Genomic DNA, 15909 nt, shown 5'->3' with positions numbered 1-15909 from the left:
ATCCATTAACGCAAATGAAAGACTAACTCCTGAGGCTTTTTTTTTTTTAACACCAAAAAAACCTCAAGGAGTTTCACAAAATTAATTTCAACTAGTTTTCTTAAATCCTTTCTTAGCACTGAAGAACAAACCTGTAACTTCCTTGCACTCCAGAAATTTACTCAGAGGTACCTCTTTCAATACAAATATGTTCTTGTAATGTATCCAAGAGTTCTTTAATTTACAAGAGCTGCAAATGAAATTTAAGTGCAAAAATGTTTTCTTAGTGTTTTCCAATTATTGAGGTAAATAGCTGAAAAAAAAAAAGAAAAAAAAAAGGAGGGTAGCAGGGTATCAACTGTATGTACACCAGAGTAAAAAAAAAAAGGCAACTCTGAAATACATGGTTATGGTGCATAAGGGAGACGTGAAAGGATTGAGGAAGAAATAACAGCAACAATCAACAGTTCCCCAGCAGAACTTTAAACCAAAGCTCTTGAAATCCACCCAGCAGACCACCAATAGCTGAAAATAAAGCGTGTTTATGAGCATGTCTGGCGAGCTGGACTATTGGGGAAGAGGCCGTACAATAGTCACAATTATAGCTGACTGCCTGACAATGCTGAGAATGTAAATGCTGCTCTAACAGCTGCACCGCATCCCGACCGACTACACAAAGACTAAAAGATCCACCAAATGATGAGTTCCTGACGGCAACAACGGGGTCACAATTACAGAGCGGTAGCGTCTATAGTAAAGAATATAATATATGGCAAACAAGAGACTGAGTTACCAAAATGCGTTATAAAAAAGTATAAAAAAGTTGTTTTTAAAAACTTCCTAAAAATGTCTTCTTTTGGGAAGGAGGAATATTAATCTGTGGCCTGGCATTATTACAATAACTGAAGTGGTTGTATCAGATTGCTGGTAATCGACTTCTTGCAAATCAGAGGTGCGCTTGTAAAATGCCCCAGGGTGAATGCCTGAAAGCTGGCCAGACAGTCGGGGAATTTTAATATCTGCAGCAGAATCAGCTGTGTTTGTAGAGGGTGGACTAACAGACTTGGGTCGGAAATCTCTTTACTTGGTATGCGGAGGATAGTGTGACACAGAGGATCTAACAGACGATTTTCAGTTCAGTCCCACTGGCTGGATCCCAAACACAGTCCTGAGTATATTCTGGGTTTCTTCCTTTCGAACCTGTCTCGCTGAGGAAGATGTTTGGTCGCATGCCTGGTGAGCCATGGCTCTGAGTCCCCACCAAACCCATCAGAAAAGGCCACTCTCACGAAAAGGCATTTTGAACTTGGGGGAAAAAAAAGAAAAAAAAAAAAGAGGAAAGTGTGAGCTATTAGCTCAGGTGAAAAACCAAGCTGCTGTTTTTCAGGATTACTGAACCCCAATTAATCATCCTTGGATAATAAGCTTTTTGACAGCAGACAAGTCTAGTATGGGCCCCTGCTCACACTGGCTACTAGCCATGACCACCGTGAGGCTTGAGTTAAATGAAGTGGATCCCAGCTTCTACAGCCTGGTAGGGCTGGGAAGGGACATCTTCTTGCTTCAGGTTCACCTAAAGGATCCTCCTGCCATTTCTCCCCACCGTTACCCTATTCAGCAAACCCCAAGTTCGCAGTGAGCTCTATCAGTTCCATCTGCTTTGAAACCCAAGGCAAATTGTACAGTTTCCAGCCAAATCCTCAATCTTTCAAGGTCTTCAATAGATTTTTTTCCCCCTCATTCTGGGGCATGTTTTAAAGCCCAAGAAAAACTTGCTATTGCGTTTAGATATGAAAAGTGCCACAACAAGGGATGCAAAAGTCATCTCACCTTTCCCAGATTTCAAAGTTCATGACGCTATAATCCAAGCCCAAGTCAATCCCACCAATTCTTTAGCCACAGTAAGGTCTATCTTAATCTTAAGAGTACAGTGAAGTTATTTGCTCTTCAAGCTGATCTGACCTGCATTCACCAAAAGCAATACTCTCTTCTCTTCGAACACTCATGTGTTCCAGAAATCTGATACTACCAACTCAATGTATTGTAAATGAAATTTAACTTTACAAAAATTCAAGATTTACAAGATCGAAGATGCATTTCATTTTTTCTTAGCAGTTACTTCTAAACTCCTTTGAACTGCTCTGTAACTTCAAACCAAACACTTACCTACTCCGCCTCCTCCCCCTTGACATTATCTTCTCAGCCACAGATTCAACTTTATTTTAAAAATGTTGATATAATACAATGTATGTGGAAATGCCATGAACCACAGAATTAGAAGACTAAGCCTTAACATTCAGGAGAGCAGCATAACCTCTCTTGCCATATCATCCCTTATATAGTAGGAGGGTTGATTTTCTTTTTTTATTTATTTTGTTACTTCTACCATAAACATGAGCTTAATCCAAAAACCACATTCAACTGTACATTTTCTGAGGCTTCAGAAGATGCCTTCCCCCCCCCATTTAAAAAGAAAAAAAAAGAATCTAGGTTAGATAGAAATGATTAAATACAAGGTCCTTTTGGAGTCCACCATCAAAGGGTGGTTATCCAGAAGTAGTCATCTTCCTCGATCTTGATGTTTTTTTGTTTTCGTCTTTTTCTTTTTGTCCTCTGTTTTGGGTTTCAATGCACAGACACATGCAGACACACCAGCAATTGCTTTGGGTAAGTCAGTTCCTTTGTACCACTTATTTTTCTCCTTATCATAAACCTGGACTGTTTTGGAAAAGACTGTTTCTTCCCAGCTGTAGCCACCAAGAATATAAATCTTGCCTTCCCAAACTGCCACCCCTGACTCACTGTTTGCTTGCAACAGAGGAGCAACTCTGGTCCACTGGTTACATTGAGGGCTGTACGACTCCACGCTCAAAATGTCAAAACGAGCCATGGTTTCTATGTTGTCATCGCTGCCACCAATGGAGTAGATATTGTCCTGTAAGGTGCACATGCTGTGCCACCCTCGGGCAGTGATCATTGGCCTCTTCTCCTCCCAAACATCTGTGCGGTAATCGTAACACAGCAGGTTTTTTCTATAGGGGCCAATTTGGTAATCATGACCTCCTGAAATGTACACAAATTCCTTGTAGACTGTTCCAGCATGGCCGTAGGTAAACCTAGGACAGGCAAACAAAAATGATCTGACTTAGTACTTACGGATTTTATCAAGATACACAAGCATTCAACAAGGACTGGTACTAAAGAAGAAAATAAACAGTAACTAAAGACAGAAGAATCCCTAATCCTGTAAGTTACCCAGTAACTACTCTTATTCATACTGCTTCACCCTGCGCTGCAGAGCGCTAAGGTACGACAATCACTTTTTAAGGCATCCTTTTCATACCTGGTCGCTACAGAGCGCTAAGGTATGACAATCACTTTTTAAGGCATCCTCTACAGTGTGTCATACAACAGAAGTAACCCATCCTGCTCTAGTTGGCATGGCCTTCACTCCCATTTTCCTGCTCCAGTGCTTGGGTTGGATCAGTCTGAGAGGGCCAGAGAGGAAAAAATCCACATCTCAGCAAGGGTTTCTATGACAGAAAGAGGAAATAATCATGATACCTCTCAGACTTACCAGTAGCGATTAACCAAGAAAAACCAACAAGAAAACTAGTGCTGCCTTCCCCTTCCACAGCTTCAGGATCATGAATCACATTTCTTACCCACTAGCGTTCACAGCCCAGTTTATTTGTAGTCGTGATACATGTAGTGTCCTTTTCATGAGCTATCCATCTGCTCTGCCACTTCTGCTATACAGGTGATAACTTTTTTGGTCACCCCAAGACAAGGCAACAGACCTCTGTCAATCATAGATCAGAGTCCATGTTTGAAATATGAGAAAATGAGATGGTAGAACCAACATCATGCATGCTGTTTCCACAGGGCAGAAAGAAACCCCCTTTGATCAGCTATAATAAAGCCACTACAAACATAATTCTTGAGGCTGTTCGTAACTTCACACTAGGATATTCCTGACCAAACCCCTTTGAGCTCTTAGAAGTGGAATGCTAAGGTGAGGGGCAGCCTTGGCTTCTTTGAACATACCTTTCCTGCACATGCCTTTTTTTCTTTTTTCGGGTGTGGGGGGTGTCAAAAGATGTAGCTGCAGCACCAGCCACAGCACACTGGCTCACACGCTGGTACAAAGAGCCCAAACAATTAAATACCGATAGGGCTGCAGAGCAATATACTCATCATGCTGCACTCACCAGCCTCTACTACCGTCCTTTGTAGTCAAGGACTCAAGACAACTGAACCTCTATGGCAGACAAACCTACGTTAGCATTACTTTAGCCTGGAATGCTTTTGAACCATGCCTGAACAGGCTGGAAACTCAATGTGGATAGAACCTTGAGCTGTTTTTATTTCGCATGGTAATAGTTTCTCTCAGCTACACAAACGGTATCATAACTTCTTCCACACACCTAAATGCCAAGCACTTTTGTGCCAAGGGAAAAGGTGGAATAGAAAAGAAAACCCACATTTACCCTGAAAGCACACTTCTGAGAAAAGCCAAAAGATGTTTATTATTCTAGATGCCTACTGAAGCTTCTGATCCCTGACCAGTGTCTGAATCAGATATTTTAACAGGCTCCTCCTACAACAAACAGAAAAACCCTTGACACACTTGGCCTAAGAATGCTGAGTGACCAGGACAGACTTTTCAACTACAGGGGCTGGAGCACCATCCCTGGAGACCTTGCAGAGATGACTTCAGAACTATACTGCTTCTTAGCCACTCAGGAAAAAGAAAGAAAGAAAAAAAAGAGAAGACTAAGGCAAAGTTATGAGACTTTATCCAAAAAGGCAACTCAAAAATTTCACAGCTCACAATCTGCCTAACCATGGAAGCACATAACTCATGCTCAGTGCTTCTGTTTGACATGAAATATCCTGAGCACGTGCACTCCAGCTTTTGCACCTGCCAGAAATGCTATGGCAGGTGTGGTGTATGTAGATGCTGCTCTGCCTTGTTTGTGGTCTCTTACGGACAAGAACTGGGAGCGTATGTCTGCAGTCTGGTTGCTGGAGTCTTTGCTTCTCTATATACACAGGAATGGGTCTTAAAAAGTAGACTACCTACCTGGGAAGTGGAATGGGTAACTTGAATTCATTTCCGTTCTCAAACTGCACTAGATTTTAAACCCACATCTAACCAGCAAACTACCTGGAGGACGTGCAGTGCACTCCACTGTGGAGGTACTGTCAGATAACAGATAGTTTTGAGGAGTCAGAAGGAGAAGAGTGCAATGACATTGAACCCAACACAAGCCCCAGGGTTACTGTACTGCTGACAGCAACCACATTACATTCAGCATTTGGGGGGGAAAAAAAAAAAAATGACCGTAAGTTAAGAAAAATTTGAGCGACCTTTGGAGAAGTAGGTTAAATGTTTTCCTTCACTAACTGAAAAGTGGAATTCTCTACAGGTAAGCAAGCAATAGCCATTTTCTCTCAAGCACATGCAAGCAGTCTAGCACAGACAGCTACAGAAAAAACACTGATGCTTTTCTTTTTGCCTCAATCCATGGGTATGTCTAGTGAACAGCAATAGCTGCAAGAGTAATTTGAAAGAGGCAATCATATCTGAAGCATCAAATCGACCATCAATTTGTTATTTTCCAATATAGGGAGATTACCCGTTGAAATACACTAGAGGTGTTTCACTTCGCCTGGCTTCTGAAAAGCTCATCCAACATTGCACATACCCTGCTTCACATTAATAGAAAACTGCATGAAATACAATGCACAAATTGAAAACAATCAATAAGAATCCTTTCTGCAAGCCCTGTGGTTTAAACAGGGGCATTTCTAAATGTGCAACAGAACAGGACACTTCGATACAGTGGGTCCAGACATCCTCCAACAGAAAGCATCAAGCGTTTTGGCAGCGTTATCTATAAGAGTGGCCAGAAAAAGAGGCATTAAGGAGAAGGAAGTTTCGATTCAGAACATTTGCTAGAGCCAGGTGCCAATTTTGAATGACTGACTTAGATACAATGCTGCAAAAATTACAGTTTCTGACACAGTAACACCATTCAGTAAATGCTAGAAAATCTATCATTTATTTTCTTAAACCGAAGAATGCTTGGCCTAACTCGATAAAGCTTTGGGAATCCCCTGCTCCAACCAAAGTCCAGGCGAGCTGTGGTTGCTCTGAATCTCTGTGTCCACCTGTTGCAACCCTGCGAGATCATTCATGACACAACTAGCAGAGCAGATACCATCATTCATTAACCTGTTCCAACACATTTCCTCATACAACTGCTTTCAGTTGTTCTGCCAAACTTTAACCTAGGGCCACTCAATTAATTTCACTGATGTCTGCAGCAGACTTTTTCATGGTCTATTCAAGATGAGAACACATTGCACCAACTTCTGCTCTGCCAAGCTTGTCAGCCACCGCTGCTCCCTTCCGGGCTAGAAACTATGGCAGCAACTGCTCCCAAAGAGCCTGGGAAAATGGTGAAAAAAATACAGGACCTCTCTGAAGAACGGGAAAAGTATCCCACAACCAAGGACCCTAATGAGAGTCAGGCAAAATTCACTTGTAGCAAACTTGGACCAGGTCCACCCTTTAGATAGCTTGGCTGAAGTTTTCCATGTTAAGCATCTGCCTCGAGAGGCTGTGTTTTCTTCTTCAGTAAGACAGCATTATTTCAGTCAAAACAGCTCAGCTCCTTCCAAGAAAGTGGTTAGGGAAAACAACATGTTGTTTTGACCACATTGGGGTGGGAAGGGGGTGGGGGGGAAGAAGAGATAAAAAAGAGCTTTCAAAGCTCTTCCTTAGAGGAGCACGACTGTGCCCGTGTACAGCAACATGGACAAAGGATTTGGCAGTGGGCAGAAGGCATGTATATTCAAGGACACAACCATTGCCTTTCCCCTGAAAATCTCCACACACGGCAAGCTATAACCCTTGGGAAAAAAAAAACCAAAACCATTTTCTGCATATTCAGAATAGAAGTTTTAAAAAATATAACCTCTAGCAGTCCAACCCCACACAGCTCAAATCGAACCACGCAAGCCTACACCCCAGAAGGACCTCAACATGTGTGCCGATCACTCCAGGCAATAGTCTTCCAGGCAGCTCCTGGCTTAGAGCAGTCAAAAACACCACCAGAGCTGCGGGCAGGGAGCCTGCTTCTGGTGGCCATGCACCCAAGAGGACAAAAAACCTGCACATTTTCTCTTCAGAGGAAAGACGACAGAAAAATGCAGGAAACAAGGCAGCTCTGTTGGGACATGTTGCCTGATCAGGCAATGAGGAAGCAGAGGATTAGAGCTTCTGATTTCCTCTACATGAGGAGAAAAGACTCGCTGCTAGAATAGGGCTGGGGAAGATGTTATTTGGGTAAAAACAGTAACTAAAATCGGTCTGAGAAACAAAAGCGTGTGGTGGGGAGGAAAACAGAGATCAGATCAAGAAGCATGTTGAAGGGAAGACAGAAGTACACAGAAGGAACTGTAGCTAGCGTGCTTTCTTCTAGTCTTGAATAGATCACAAAATTCTCTTTCATCCTTCCTCTGCTGAAGTACATCAGGAAAGGACTGCCCAGATCCCTTCCAGCAGCCGCCCACACCTGCCAGAGCCTCATCTCTCTGAGGTCAAGCAGCATTCGTTTGCCTCTGCATTCAGGTTTCTCTCCGTTGTCCACCTCCACGCTGATTTTTGCCTTTTGCAACCTGCATAAAGTTCTTTTAACTTTATTCCTTCTGTGCAGAAAAACAGTTGTTGCAAACAATGTATCACCCAACGCAAGAGTTCTCCAAAAAGTACAAGTGAAGGTACTAAGTGTCCATTAAGATCTAATTAAAGACATATTAACATGCAAGAGAGCAGCTACATGGAAAAGTGGGAAACTATCTAGTTCACTACGCAGCTGCACAAACCCCTGAGCTGGCACAAGGGACAGTTAGCATGGGACGAGGACAGAGCAGGCAGGAAGAGAGGATGCAAAACTATTTTTTTGGAATGCAGCAATAACTTAAAATAGTCACTGTACTACAGCCTAACCCTGCAGCTTAGCAACCAGCTAAGTTAGTGTAAGTGAGGTCTATCCCATAAGGGGGACTTGCCCAGTCCAAGCAGATCAGCTAGGCAATCTAATAAAAAATTAGCATCCCCCCATGTCAAAGTTCACTTTTAAATGCTGCAGCTGCAAAATTCCCAAAGCCGACACACAGGTAGAGGTAGGAACATGCAGAAAAACTGCCCTTTTTCGGGTGGCTTACAGTCTGCAAGCTTCCCCAGGACCACTTATATGCTGGAAAAAAAATATCCATACCAGTTCTAAGGTGAGTGTTTTTCTAACAACATACAAGGCAGTCAGGTCACATCTACATTTCTTTGAAAAATGTGTAAAAAAAAAACAAAAAAAAAAGAAAAAAAGAAAAGCTGTGCTACAATTTCTATGAGATGTTACTGGGATCTCACAGGTCATCACAATTAACAGAAGGGCTTAGGAACTGAAGAGACGCAGCTTCCCAGGAGAGATTGTGGTATTTAGCCTCAACTGCTAGATCTGCCTATGTGAGCAGAAATAAAACAGAAAACAGCATCCTGCTTCTGAAGAGCACTCGAGCCCAGCTGTTAGCCTGGATCAGACTCGCATTGCAGCACCTACCCAAAATAGAATTGGGCAACAGGCTTCTGTGCCTTCACTGGCTGCCTATGGCTCTGCAGTTCTGCAGCTAAGGGAATAAGGGAAAAAACCTGAACTCTAAAATCAAATTGCAAGTATCTTGTTCGTGATGCTGCTAAGAAAGCAAGCACTGCTGCTGAAGTTGCAGGTTTCAGACATCATGGAAATACCATCCATATAGCCAATACTCCTGTAATTTCCATGAATGTGAAATATTACTAAATCTGAACAGCTGTTTGCAAATGAAATGCTATCGTACCATTCTTACGAAGTCACCACTCAAACGTTGATCAAAATATTAGCAATGTCCTGTGTTGCTGTTACAAGAAGAGCTGCAGTTCTAAAGCCTCTCAGAAGTAGAGCAGCTGAGTTTTAACTCAGACTGAGAGAAAGAGAGGTCACATTTGCCAGGGTTATCTATTTGCAATACAGGTAAATGTGGTTTATCTGCAACAGCCAACCTGAGCAGCCAAACAGAGAGAAACACCTTACAAGGAAAACAATCACACCAAGGTGACAAAGTAAGGCCAGATAAATTATGAAAGCCTTTGATCAAGATCTAAACAGTGCCTCTGAAAAGATTCAACTCCAAGTGACCTCAGGAAAGATATTTTAAGAATAGTAGAGCGAAATTACAAGAGCTCTCCCTCTCATCCTTCAGACGTACCTCAGGACAAAAATTAAAACCAACCAAGCTGACGTGAGGCACACTGCCTGGAAGAGATGGCTGCTCAAATACCAAATGCTGCTATAGTTCGTTACTTGCTGATACCATGTTGGTTATGTATCCCCTTGCCTCCCTTCTAGGGACACCCGTTCATCAGCTAAAGTCACACAAGCTCTCTTTACTACCGTTCTTCAAACACATGATAACTTTCCAAACACCTCCGTTACCTGGGCAAGCCTGCTATATAGGACCACGAATCCTTCTGAGGACTGTAGGTCTCAACTGAAGAAAGTGCCCCATTTTCATTCCTGCCACCAACAGCTACCAGCATGTCGGTAATAGCTCCCAGGTAGAAATCTACACGGCGTTGTCTCATGGAGGCAACCTGTCAAAAAGAATAATATGCTGACATCTTCAAACATCTGGTAAGCAAGCTGAGTTAAGGTGTATTTGTGTCTGAGGATAGGATAGTTGCTTCTTCCCATTTATTTGGAAAGGAGAGCTACTGGTCTTGACCATTATATTCATAAAATACTTCTGTTTTTCTGCAGTAGCATGTTACATAGCATTCATTTTCAAAAAAGGGGACAACAGGAAGCATCTAAGAGACAGGTTACTCTATAAATGTTTGCGTTACATGGGCCTCCTTCCAAAACTCTGCAAGAAACATAAATTGGAATCACTCAAAACCACAACTGAACCTCACAGGATGACTGGTTCATATAGGAACCTGCACTGGCCACAGGGTTCTACAGCAGGACTTGGAAGTGAATAGCTTGTTCTAAGGGACATTTAGCACAGAGACATTTGACAAGTGTCAGAGACATTTTCTTTTTACCTCAGACCCATTTTTGATTTAGTTAGATGTGCTACTGCTTGAGAAAGATGAACTAAGCAATCACCTCTGTAAGTCCATTCTAGCATTTTTCCCAAAAGTAATCTTAAGAGTTGCAGGTGGATGCTGACCAGGAATTTCACAGATGAGATGCCCAAATCCCAAGGGAAGTTGAAAATCTGCCCCAAACTCTTTTGCTGTGTGTGTAACTTAAGCATTCCCACAAAAGATTCAAGTAGCTGCTTTTTCAACTTAAAGAACTTGAATTTCCATTTGCAAGTGTTGCTATGTTGGCTATTCTAACAAGCCCTGTCCTTCCACCAAAAAGAAGAAAATACTCTAAACATTAAGGACTTTAAACAGAGAAATAATACAGCTTAAGTCTCACCTTTATCCACTGGTTACAGCGGGGATCATACCTATATAGGAGATTTGAAGCTGCATCCCCTCCATTGTCTCTTGAAAAGCTGCCTCCGGCTATGAAGATGAAGCCTCCCAAGACTGCAACACAGTGGTGACTTCGTCTGGCTGGGAGAGGGGTTTCTGCTACCCACTGCCCCTTCCTGATGTCCAAGAAGCAGGTATCATCACTCAGTTCCAGGCACCGTTCGGAAACCTCCCCACCCACAAAGAGGAGCCTTTCCTCGCAGGTCCGCAGGGCTGTCCGTTTGTTCTGCAGCACTGGCTGAGCCGTGACGTTATTATGATAGTTCACTGCCTCCTCTATAAACCCCTCACAGTTTGCTTCTTTGGGAAGAAGAGAGCAGACAGCAGGCTTGACTCGATGGAGGAGATCACTTTTAGGTATCAAGGGAAAATGAATGTTATCCAGAACCTGGTAAGCCTCATTCTCCCTTTCCGGGTACTGGGTAAGCCACTGCAAGGCAGCCTGCAGCAAGTCGTGCTCACACTCCTGCTGCACGTTGCTGCTGTCCAGGTATTGGCACAACTTCTGCAAGGAAATGTTCTGCAGGAAGTCTGGGGTGAAAGACAGCGTGCCGAAGTTCTGCAAGATGAAAGAATCAATGTAGGAGTCAAGGCGCTTCAGGTTGTAAATGGAGGCTAGCTCTTGCAGGTACAAATAGTTCTCCTCACTGACTTCATTCTCCAGATACTCGCAACAGAAGTCGACCACCTTCCAGATCTGCAGCAGGTGAGCTGTTTCGAGCACATAGTCGATATTGCCTCCATCTAAAGACAGCTCACTGCCATAAAGGAAATCCACCACAGCCTTGAGACCAATATACGAGGCTCCAAAAAGTTCAACCTCTTTTTGGTGGGCTTCTCGCATACCAATGGTGAACATAGAGTTGAAGTAGTCACTGCAAACAGCGAGGAGGTTCCGATGGGCAGGGACTCTCTGTTCATCCACCACGAGGACAATGTCACAGAAGAGGCCTCGGTGCCTCTGCTCATTCAGGCTCTGAAGAACTAGATTGGAGTGGTCATCCCACCTGTACACCTGGAATAAACAAACAGTATCAGGCAGATGTTATCTTCACCACGATAAATTTCAGCGTGCACAAAGTGTTTTCCCATTAGATGTCGTCATACACAAGAGAAAGCAGGCTTACTTGTGTTGCACATTTATAGTAAATTCTGACTTGAAACAGTTGGCAAGCAACATAGTATGAGCCCAAGCTCCTCATCTTCACTTTGAAAGGCCTATGCAGACTTTTACTGCTTCCTACTCCCCTTTTTTTTATAATCTACTCATACCTCCTCCACAATACTGCATCCGAACCTCTTCCCCGATGATTTATACAGGCACAATTTTCTGAAACTCTTCCACTCATTGTCTTCGAGACATCTTGCTGACATTTCCTTTCTTTCTTGTCCCCCAAATGACTCCTTACAGAGTTGTTCTCAACTAAGCTACTCGCTAAATATTTGGAGTGGGAGACACACACGCAGCAGTATGCCTAATTTTCATTCAGCCCATGTATTGTTTGGGTTAGTGCTTACTTGACAGCTACCCCCTCTTAAATCTTTTCAGAACTCTGCATTTCTAAGCTCGTTAGGGTAAAATCCCTCTCTTTCTTTCCATATTATTCCAGGCACACACACTGCATTCAAAAATAATAGCTGTTTATTTATGTGCAAAGCCACACATGTGGATAACTTATTCCCATAAGACTTCTACTTGCGTCCAGAAGCCGAGGTAGTTTTTGTTTTAATGAATACGACTAAATATTTTTCTTTTAAAGAAAGGGGAAAATGCCCTCGGAACATGTCCGTTAAGTGCCCTTCTGGGATCCCTCTGGTCCAGACATTCTTCCCACCAGCCCTGTACATGCCACAGAGCTTTTGAGGCAATCAGTGTTCGCCTCTTTCTCACAGACTCGTGTTACCGGTCTTAAGAAGAACCAAAATGGAAATGTTTTGTTACCCCTTGAATGTCCTGCAGAACACGTATTGAAGGGGCTGGTCACCCCAGTATGTCAAGCGACGCAGCTTTTAGGACCATCTTCCGGAGGAATGGAATGCTTGATGGTACAGTCAGTTACCTTGTGATGTCTCTTAATAAAAGCCAGGTTAAGTTAAATGCAAATACATAACTTGTAATTACCAAATCCAAAACAGGCAGAGTTGCAGAGCCTGTAAGAACATGTAAGAGAAATGAAAGGAGGTGGAAAGGAAGCACATCTTTGTATCATACCTAAGTTAGCTCCAACCAGTTCTGGCTGTAGGACCCTGGGTCTTGCCCAGTTCTACACCCTCAGACTGCATTCCCAGAAGTGACACCCTGAAAAGGTGTCTCACTCCATACCTACATTGAAAACAGTCACACAGATGAGCTGAGGTTGCTTCAAGCGTCTCAGGCATTCAACCTTTCTTTCACCAAACTGTTGCTTCTCCTAGAAATCCTAACTACCTGTGGCTTTCCTGGTTTCCCAAACAGAAAGCACACGATTATTGCTGTCTGGCTAAGCCATTAATGGTTGGTTAAATCATGGTGAGACAACCTTTCTACCTACCTGGGTGGGAAAGGTTCAAGTCCTAGAGCCAGGTTTTTTCCCCTGCATGCAACCCTCACTCTAGATATGCACTCTGCGTACACAGTTTGGTAACTGTACTTTTATATGATGAGATAACCAGAATTAACGCACACAGCTCACCACTGTCCAGACGTGATGGCAGCCAATCATCCTGAGCTAATACCAATCCTGGGAGCCTGACCTCCCACGTCTGCCTTTTAGCAGTTGGTGGTACAGCGACAGGCAGTCCGCCAAAGATGAGACCCAAATTAATAACCAAATGTGCTGCTCTTAGCGTGATATCCCAGTGGTTTCTCTTTAGTTCTGCTTACACTCTTTTCTAAACAATGGAGACTAAGCTGCCAAAAAACGTTCTGTTGGAGTAACTTTGTACATGCAAGTGTACAGAGTTAAACCAATCTAAGTGAAGAGGCTTCAATAATTACAAGCTTTCTGGGCCAAAACTCTTTAATTTGCCTTATACTCATTGCCTCATCATATCTCTGAACTTAAAAAGGGATCTATGGCATAGACAACAAAGTAACTTCCACTAAGGAATAAAACTGCCAGAGATCTGTAACAGAAAAATACGTGGGGTTTAAGGACCGTAAAGTTATTTATCTTCACTTTTCTGAGGTTGAGAAATGCTGATATCATACAGGAGCCCAAGCAGAGACCAGGGGATGGAGGAGGTGGGAAGAAGAATAAATACTGCAAAGGACAAACCACACATTTGTGGCAATTATGATAAAGGACAGTGGATGAACAGACAGTAACTAACATCTTACAGCACCCTCTTCTGAATCTGACTCATGGGGGACAGTTATTGGATTAAACCAAAAACATATTCCCTCTTGTCTCTGTAAATTGGCTCATCATTTCTCTCTAATATTCTCTAATACCACCATTGTGCATAACAAGATTACACCAGAATATAAGATTTGCCAGAGATCCCTATTTACTTAGCTGGCTGTTGAGTCAGCAGCATAATCCTGACCGCAAATACGCCTGACAACTTGTACTCCTAAAATCCTTGTTGCCATGTAGAACTGCTGCTACTTCAGAAATCAAGCATAAAATCATTACGTATGGCATTGGATGGACTCAGAATATATTAACATACTTCAGCCACTTAGCAAGTTCATTCGTTTAGTGAGCAAATAACAGAAGCTGATAGCTGCACATTTCAAAACCAAGACTAATTTTATACTAAACACGAACATCTTCCTCAAGCTATTTATATTCTGTAGAACAACTTTAGCATTATCTAGTAATTCTAAGTTTAACAGATAGTGACAGCTGCTGTCTAAGCAAGAAAATAAAACAATGCTGTCAAGTTAATTAATTTTTAATGTGACGAATTATTATTACATTCAGACTAAACCATTTAAATGGCAGACAGGATCAGCACTCAGGGAAAGATTATATTGGTAGGGATGCATTTAAAAATTAGTCCTATTTAACTTTTATCAACTGTGTTAGAGCAGTATTTTAACTTCTTTCAAAGATCTAATTCCTTTCAGATTGTTAATGCAGTACCAATGATGCAAAAGAAAATGAGATCTGTCTCATTCAACATTGATAAGACAGATACAGGCACTGAAAAGTTTTTCTCTTCTAGCTGTTGTTGGTAGTACGAGGTACTTGCTCTGCAGCACCTGTAACCTAGTACTCGCACTAGAACAGAACAGCAGTTTTCACTGGTATGAAACAAAGCGAACATAATAATTACAGCTGATATTAACATCTTATAAATCTTAGGTCATCATCCTGATGACGAGCTACCTAAGATGGACTTGTGTGGATTCCCAACTAAAATCAACGTATTTGTGCAGACAGAGATTCTATACAAAGAAAATTAACCTTACAAACCCAAGAAAACATCTCAAGTTCACTGGAATAACTACTGTTTGCAGGATCAAGACTCCCATCTTGTACAAAACAAAGACTAAATTTAAAAAGTAATCCCAGCTTTGCTTTGTAACTAGCTTGGATTTTATGAGATGGACCAGTACGAAAAATTCCCAAAATAAACTGCATTTAATGACTGAATTTTTGGTGTACAGAAAATATCGTGCTGCGATGATGTGGGTTCTTTTTTAAGTTATGAGTCATGATGAGCAGATGCCCATTTGCTGCTGCTGCTTTTTTTTTTTTTTAAATCACTAGGTAGCAACTTCTTCTATCAAAAATATTTGAGCAGGTAAACCACTGTTTTCACACCTCTGTTTAAAAGCTCAGAATATTCACATTCCTCCAAAACAGTCCATCCAAAGGAGAGCCTGTACACTCTGTCTTGTTATTTCAGTAACTTGCTTTTTTGGTAGGCAACACAAAATGCACAAACCTTTGAGGATTCACTTATCTTGTGTGGACGACAAATCCTGGTTTGTCTGGTTCCCTCCATGACAGGCTGATCCGCAGTACTTCTAGAACAAAAGCAAAGAAAGATGTTAGCAGCATACTGATCCTTTCAGACTGCTAAAAACCATATCGTGGTGAATAAATAACACAATCAAGAAGACCTGCACACGCTAATCCGCAGTTTGAAAATGTCTGAGTTAAAAAAAAAAAAATATTTCGCTCCCTGATGTTTTCTCCTGTTATTAATGCTTGGTTGTGTCAACAAGTCGGGCGTATGCTAGGGTACAATCAAAGACTAGCGCGTGTATTGTTGATGGCAAGTTATTTACTTACTGCTAGTTCTCGCTACAGCTGCCAGAGGTCAAACGTTTCCTCTCCATCCCCAGCCAGAGCACAAGCCCTTGCCGGGGCGGCCGTGACCCGAGCGGCGGGGCTGCG

At 42.3% G+C, this 15909-nt stretch overlaps 1 protein-coding gene across 1 annotated transcript; it reads right to left on the bottom strand.

Moving 5' to 3' along the window:
- Positions 1-2363: 2363 nt before the first annotated feature.
- Positions 2364-15514, bottom strand: KLHL36 (kelch-like family member 36). Its single transcript, XM_009575577.1, has 4 exons — positions 15455-15514; positions 10518-11591; positions 9522-9679; positions 2364-3095 (listed from the first exon to the last, which is right to left on the bottom strand). The coding sequence occupies exons 1-4, from the start codon at positions 15512-15514 to the stop codon at positions 2540-2542; spliced, it is 1848 nt and encodes a 615-aa protein (XP_009573872.1). The 3' UTR covers positions 2364-2539.
- Between the last annotated feature and the right edge of the window lie 395 nt (positions 15515-15909).

The sequence above is a fragment of the Fulmarus glacialis genome, unplaced genomic scaffold (assembly GCF_000690835.1).
Source record: "Fulmarus glacialis isolate BGI_N327 unplaced genomic scaffold, ASM69083v1 Scaffold7094, whole genome shotgun sequence".
Lineage (NCBI taxonomy): Eukaryota > Metazoa > Chordata > Aves > Procellariiformes > Procellariidae > Fulmarus > Fulmarus glacialis.
The sequence above is the reverse complement of the archived record's forward strand: the minus strand, read 5'-3'. Positions and strand labels throughout refer to the sequence as shown.

Bases quoted from the DNA above. Each gene is read 5' to 3' on its own strand.
- KLHL36 (XM_009575577.1), bottom strand. From the start codon at position 15,514: ATGGAGGGAACCAGACAAACCAGGATTTGTCGTCCACACAAGATAAGT. The intron at 11,592-15,454 runs GTTTGTGCATTT...TGTTTATTCCAG, and splicing joins AGATAAGTGAATCCTCAAAG to GTGTACAGGTGGGATGACCA. The intron at 9,680-10,517 runs GTGAGACTTAAG...TCTTTTTGACAG, and splicing joins GCTGTAACCAGTGGATAAAG to GTTGCCTCCATGAGACAACG.